Below are 7,038 nucleotides of genomic sequence, written 5' to 3' on the forward strand. Positions count from 1 at the left end.
TTTCTTTACTGTGAGGGTGGTGAGGCACTGAAATAGGTTGCTCAGAGAAGTTGTGGATGCCTCATCCCTGGGAAGTGCTCAAGGCCAGGGCTCTGAGCCACCAAGGTGTCCTTGCCCACGGCAGGCAGGACGGAACGGGACGATCTTTAACGTCCTCTCCGACCCAAGCCCGTCTATGGCTCTGTGACCCGGTCTGGGCCCGCCCCACCGCCCGCCCCCGGAGCCAGCGGCCGCTCCGGGCGGAGGAACCGCGGGCCCAGCGGGGCCGCCCAGGGGCCAGCGCCGCGCGCGCGCCGCGGCCCGACCGGCAGCCGGCTGCACCAATCAGGAGAGGGGGCGGCCCCGCCGCCGGCCAATGGCGAGGCGCCGTGCCGGGAGGGGAGGGGCGGGGCGCGCGCGGCATGTGGCGAGCGCTGGCGGGAGTGCGGCGGCTCCTGCGGCCGCTCGGGGCCGCGGCCGGGGGCGCCCCGCGGGCGGAGCCGCCGCCATCCCGGGCCCCGCCGGGTCGGGGCTGCGCGGCGGCGGCGGCGGGAGGCGGAGCCGGGCCCGGGGCGCTGGGGGCGGCGGAGCAGCGTCAGCTGGCAGGTAGGGCCCAGCTCGGGGCCGCGCTGCGGAGGTGCCCAGCGGGACCTTGAGCGGAGTGTGCCGCCTCTTGAGGAAAGGGGCACACGTGGAATCGCAGCTGCAGCTGCGGGGGATCCTCGCCGTGCCCACTGCCGTGGGACCGGCCGGGATCGCGGGTCACGGGCCGGCACGGCCTCCGCAGCGCTGCTGGGGAGCGAGGAGCCGGCCGTGTGCAGGGATCCCTGCCGTGCCGTGCCGTGCCGTGCCGTGCCCTTCGGTAACAGCCTCGGGACAGGGACAGGGACAGGCCGGGTGTGCACGGGGCTGGGCTGCGGCTGTTCCGCACAGCCCCTCTCGCCCGGATGTGACCGAGACGGCCGTGCCTGGTGATGTTCACCCACCCGTTCTCCAGGCAGGCTCTGGAGGCTTCTCAGGTGGCTACCAGGCAGATATTTGCCTTCTGTAGCCCCTGTGTCCGGAGGATCTGTGGCCACTGCTGCTTTTCAAGATGTGTGACCACAGCAGAAAGTTGAAAGAGTGCCCTGAGCTGAAAGCCTTAAATTTACAGAGATCTGATCCAATTTCATATCTCCATTCATGCATATAATTGTAGCTATTGTTCCTTTGTTTGGCTTTTTCTTTATATTGGGAAATATAAAGCTTGTCTTTGTGCTGGTGCTCAGTCTGCACTAATGTTCATTTTATAGTGGCAGACTAGCACTGCTGACAGATTCAAATTATGCCTAAAGTGTGCATACAAGTTGCATCTACCTAATTAGGACAAATTAGAAATAAACTTTTTTCATGGTGTGAACAGAACATAGTTTCACTGATTTACTGTTCTGTAAGTTGGCTTCCTTAAACTGTTGAAGGACTAAAGCTTCCTCTACAATATCATAATGCTCTGCACCAGGTCAGGCTAGGGAAAAAGAAAAAAAGTGGCCTTACTCTGCCACTTCATTCTACATCATGTCAGCTCTATTTTTAAAATATTGGTTTCTTCTACTTAAGATTCTAGAACAGTTTAATCACAATGTATTATCACAGATTGTTGAAAAGCATCGTTCTGAAATATTTTCAGTTTTGTCTGTTGTTTTAATAATGTCTCTTGGAGTCCTTAGGTTTAATTCATCTGCATTGACAGGTGAATGATATTATTGGCTTTTGAATAGCAACAACAAGAAATAAGTAAGTTAGCAAAAACCACAGTTTCATTTGGGTAACTGTTACATCTAGTGATGGTGTTGTTTACTGGAAGAGTGCTTCCTTCTCCGCTTTGGTGGCTGTAAAAGTGATTTTAAAAAATCTGCAGTTCATGTTGCATTGTCAGTATCAAACCAAACTCAGTGAGTGACAGGCTTAGGCTGTAATTCAGTTATTGCTATTTTATGGCTCTAAGTGATTTATTTTTGCAATTAAAAAGAAAATTTCCCACTGTACTATTTTTTTTTATGTGCTCCAGATACTGTTCTTCCGAAGTTCAACATTGACTTGGCTGTAGCACTGCTGAGGCAGGAAAATGCTAAAGACATCTGTGTCATCCAGCTATCTCCAGAACTAAAATACTGTGATTATTTTATAATTGTGAGCGGGTTTTCAACACGGCATCTTCATGCAATGGCAAATTACATGCTGAAAATGGTAAGAGCATAGTTCTTGCTGCTCTCTCTGAGTTTTGGAAATGGGTTTAAGTGTTGTGAAGGGAATTTCCCCAGGATTGTATGTGTAGGGGTGTACCAGGTAAGATAAAACTGATGGCATTATGTAATTTAGTCCTGAATACATCTAGGAAGTAACTGGGTTTTTTCCTTTAGCAGTACTACACTAAATATAAGTATTATGTTTTAGAAGCAGACCTCTCTGTATGTGGAACGCTGAGGACATCACAGTTGGGTGACTAGAACATGAGTGATGTGAGATGGTGATGATGACCTGTGTCTGCCTTTATTTTTGTCCAGCAAGCACCATTCCTATTCCCAGTCATTCAGAAGGGCTGTTCTCAAGCCTCAATCCTCAAAATTTCCACTTTCTCAGGTACATTGTAAGGCTGGAAAAAAAGTTGGCCTCTTAAGAGGCTCAGGATCCGCTCACGAGCTTTAAGCAAACTGGTGGTTAATGGTCCCCCTGCTGTGCATGTGCTGCAGGAGGGGAGAGGCAGCAGCAGCCATCCCTGCTCAGAAATCCTCTGCTGCTTGCCTTTGGAAGAAGGAGAACTTTTCAGTACAAGAATGGAGGTCAGAATAAAATTACTGGTCGAGCTTAGAGATGAGGGTGAAACTCAGCAGGGAGAAACTTTCTTTCCTGAGAAGAGCCAAGGAGCTGTTAGAAAGCACAACATGAGGAATATGGCCACCCCATCAGTCAGCTGTCTGTATTCAGCCTGGAGTTTGCCTTCTTACCACCCACTTTATTTCCCTTCCTGACCCTGTTTTTCCTTTCACTCTTGGTTTTGCTCTCTTCCTTCCAATCCCATTGGTTGCAGCTTTGAGACTCATGGGGGAAAGGAGAGTGGGGGAGATGGTTTAGCTTTCCAGGGCCTTTCAGAGCAGGTATGGGGAGTTTCTTGTGTTCTCTGCAGGAACTGGTACATCTTTGCAAACCAAAATTTTGCCTTAAGCTGGAAATTGCATTAATGTGATTTGGGTGTGCGAAATCAGAGTGCTTAGTATGTACTCTATTGCTTGTATAACTTGTAGTCTTAAAAGTTTTTCATTTCCCCCAGACCAGGAGAGATCAGTGAGTACCACCTGCCCTGCAAAAACTTGGCTGGGCTTCATGGCTGCACCCTCTGGTGGCTGTAAGAGCAGCAATTTGGCAAGGGCAGAGCCTCTTGGGAGGCTCCATGGTGCCCTCCTGGGCATCCTGAGAAACTGGGGAGCCTGGTCAAGTACTTGGGGCTGGCTGAGTTTGTCTCACACTGGAAATTTTCTAGGTAAGAAGTAGCTGAAGCTTAAGAGGTAAAGCAGAGCAAGTGCTCCAGAGTGCTGCCAGGCAGTTGGCAAGCTTCACTGCCATTCCTAAACCCTTGTGATTTACTCACAGTAAAGCAAAGAGGTGCTCAGGTGTAGCATGAGATCTTCCTGTTCTGCTTCCAGGAGCTTGTGAGTGGCAAAGGCCCACATCCCCGTCTGGTTTGCTGTCAGAGGAAGAAGCTAACACTTGGCTGTATTGTAACTCCACCTTACACAGCTCTAAAGATAAGGCTTGCAAACTTGTTGCAGGGATCAGCTTTTGCAACCTGATGATAGCTGATGGCAATTCACACTGGGCTTTTTAGCGTTTTGAGCAGGCTGTTGGAGTCTTTTGAAGATACCTCACAAGCCATCTTAAAGAAAGGAATGCAGAAATGGTTCTGAGTTAACATTTTGAAAGTTTTCCACGCTGGTTTGCAAACTAGCGTCATTACCCAGCAGCTAACAGCTGCATTTTGTGGTAATTGCATTCCCAGTGAAGTGAGACTCATTTGCCATGCTGGTACAGTTGGTTTGTGTTCTGTCTTCCATGGCAGAATGGACTTCTGGAGCCATTTCTGTTGATACCCCTTGTAGAGGAACAAGTAGTTTATGGCCAGATCTGAAAGTGGCCATACTTCAGCCTTGAGCTGTCAAATTCCTGCAGCCCTGGTGGGTGCTTGGGTTCTTCATGTACTGCCTGGGGAGAGCTGAGCCTCTCAAGCTGACACTACAAAAGGCACCACAGAGAGCTGCCCACTGTCCCTGGCTGACCTTGTGCAGCCCTGCTTTGAGCTGCCCTCTCCCCTGGCCCAGTAATGGGAAGACAGTAGTATTTAGTATTCATCTTGATAAAAGATACCTGCAAAATTCTTGGACAATGGCATGGCAATCCAGAGCATTAGGATTTCAGATTTGAGAAATCTGTATATATTTTCCATTAGTACAAATGTATATTAGCCTTTTTCTTTTGTGCAGACCCCAGGACCAGCGTGAAGCAATCTAACCCATTTAAGCTTTGGAACAACTCAGCAAAGTCAAGCTTCTCTGTTAAGTTTGAGTGCTTTTTAAATAAATGTAAAAGACTTAATTTTCTGCCATTCATTTTTTTTTCCTCAGTACAAGCATCTCAAAGAAGAAGGTGGTCCTCATATTCAGATTGAAGGAAAAGAGACAGATGACTGGCTGTGCATTGATTTTGGTAAATATTTGTGAATCTGAGAAAAACAAAGTTCTGCATGAGCTCTTTGTTGACAGAAGCATCTCACCATGAACCCTGGTTGCTGTGGAAAGTTCTCAGTTCTCTGCTGTTTGGGAATTCCAATTGTTGCTTGAGCTCACTGAGATAATAAATTATTTTTCATTAAATATCTTTGGCATTGAGAAAAAAACAGTAACTGCTCTTCAGTGGCTAAAACAGGTCCTAATAAATTGAAGGTAACAGTAGTGGGGGTAAAAAAGCTACTTGAGTCAGTTTCCTGAGGTTTCTGTAATCCATGTTTGGGTAAATGGGAGCTCATTGTACACTGCCTTACTAGTGAACTATTGAACAGACTTTTTCACTGTCCAGATCATACCATCACATGGGGTAAAACCTCAGTCCTAAGACACTGAGTTTAATTCTTTATTCTACAAGTGTGGAACTCAACACAAATACAAAAGACTACATTCAAAAAGCAGTTCTCCTTCACTGCTACTTTTAGAATCTCACCCCCTGTCTTGGTGTTTTGACCTAAAAGATGAAAGCTTTACCGACAGATGAGTGAGGAGCACTGCAGCCACTGATGTTAAGCCTTGGCTACTTTATGATAATAATTGTTGAGGGTAATAACTGAAAATAATTGGAATTCAAGGGAAAAACTACAGAAAAGTGCATTAGACAAACACTGGAATTAACATTCTCTGCTGTTGGCACAGAATTAATGAAACCAGAAAAACTTAGCACATCAAAGTCTGAACCTATTTCATTGTAAAAACCACCTGAAAAGTGTGAGCAACACTCCTAGGAAGAATTACTTTGGCTTTAGCAGAATGCTGACAATACAAGAAAGCTGAAAATCCATCTGTCACCTTGGGGGACTCTTTCACTGAAATTCCTTTTGTATTTTGTCTGTCCTATAGAAGTCATAATTTCTTTGGTTTGGAGTCTTGTGATAGTGTCTTATTTTAAAGAATTGTGTCTCATATATTGTTACTGTAGTCTTGGAGACTGACAAATTCCTAACACTGAGATACTGTAAGCAGCAGCTTAGGAAAGGACTTTTATCAGCTGCCATTTTGTATCTAGCCAGAAAGGGGGTGGAGGGCTTGAACTCTGCTCAGCTGAAGGTGTAGTAGTGCTTTACTGCTGTCATTAATTCACTGTGGGTTTCTGTTCTGTGCAGGTAACATAGTGGTTCATTTCATGCTGCCAGAGACACGAGAGGTTTATGAACTGGAGAAGCTGTGGACTCTTGGTCCCTATGATGACCAGTTAGCACAGATGACTCCACAGTCCCTGCCAAAGGACTTTATCTTTGGACTGACTCCCAACATCAGTGATCATCTTGAGACAAGAACTTAAAGCAGCTACTGCATGGAAAGAGGACGAGTGTGCCTGAGTCATAGAGTCTTGAGAGCTGAGTAGTCAGTACAGTTGATCAGTACAAAACTGTGGTTTTATTGGGTGTGCCCAGGTAGAGTTCTGAGCAAGCTAATGTGAGCAGCATCATAGAATCATTAATATTGCAAAAAACCCTCAAGATAAGAGTCCAACCATGAAATGTCAAAGGAATCCTATCAGAGCTTCCCAGGGGAGCCATTGGCTCAGTGGAGTTTGCAGTGAGAGGAGCAGGGCAAAGACAGCTGCTTAAGCTGGAACTCTTGCTCAGCCTCTGGAGTAATTGTTTTTCTAATATCTTTGAAAGACACCCTGTAGTGGCAGTGCAAAACAGACTGGAGTGCTGCAAGGAAAAACTGTGAAATACTACAGTTGAGATGACCCTTCTTGTGTTGAGCCATTTGCTTCTGGTCACAATAAAGCAAGTCATGGTCTGAAGGGGGGACAGAAAACAGACTGGTGTTACTGAGAACATAAAAGCCAAGAGCAACAGTGACAAGTAAATGTGCTTTGAGTTATCAGAACAGTAAATCAGTTTTCCAGCCAAGGCAAACCTGGTTTTAATAATAAAAAAGTCCCAAACTGAAATGCTTCAATGCTTCCTTGTTTTTATGTGAGAGGATTCAGCTCATCCTTAGTGTGCAGTTGACTCCTCTCTTAGCTTTCCTCTCACCTGCTTTCTGAAAAGGGGCACTGAGACAATACACTATGGCAGTGAAAACCTTCAACTCTTTGAAGTGGGAATGGACTGTTCAGCACTTTCAGAAGTCACTGTTCACTGTTCTTAGCATGACTGATGGTCTGCTAACCAGTTAAAGAACTTCAAGGTGGTAACCAATTTGTCTGTATAAGACAACATGCTTTTCTGTACTACAGGACAGGAGTGTTACCACTGGAGTAGGATCTCTTCCTCTTGGGGAAGTT

At 46.6% G+C, this 7,038-nt stretch overlaps 1 protein-coding gene across 1 annotated transcript; it reads left to right on the forward strand.

The window, feature by feature from the left end:
- The first annotated feature begins 401 nt into the window (after nt 1–401).
- MALSU1 (mitochondrial assembly of ribosomal large subunit 1) lies at nt 402–6,695 on the forward strand. Its single transcript, XM_054273928.1, has 4 exons — nt 402–585; nt 2,027–2,205; nt 4,635–4,716; nt 5,900–6,695. Exons 1-4 carry the CDS (start codon nt 402–404, stop codon nt 6,076–6,078), a joined length of 624 nt encoding a protein of 207 aa, XP_054129903.1. The 3' UTR covers nt 6,079–6,695.
- The last annotated feature ends 343 nt before the right edge of the window (nt 6,696–7,038 follow it).

This window comes from Melozone crissalis, unplaced genomic scaffold (genome assembly GCF_028551555.1).
Source record: "Melozone crissalis strain CALT ecotype California unplaced genomic scaffold, PUWL_Pcris_2 ptg000016l_1, whole genome shotgun sequence".
Classification (NCBI taxonomy): domain Eukaryota; kingdom Metazoa; phylum Chordata; class Aves; order Passeriformes; family Passerellidae; genus Melozone; species Melozone crissalis.

Bases quoted from the DNA above. Each gene is read 5' to 3' on its own strand.
- MALSU1 (XM_054273928.1), top strand. From the start codon at position 402: ATGTGGCGAGCGCTGGCGGGAGTGCGGCGGCTCCTGCGGCCGCTCGGG. The intron at 2,206-4,634 runs GTAAGAGCATAG...TTTTTTCCTCAG, and splicing joins CAAATTACATGCTGAAAATG to TACAAGCATCTCAAAGAAGA. The intron at 4,717-5,899 runs GTAAATATTTGT...TGTTCTGTGCAG, and splicing joins CTGGCTGTGCATTGATTTTG to GTAACATAGTGGTTCATTTC.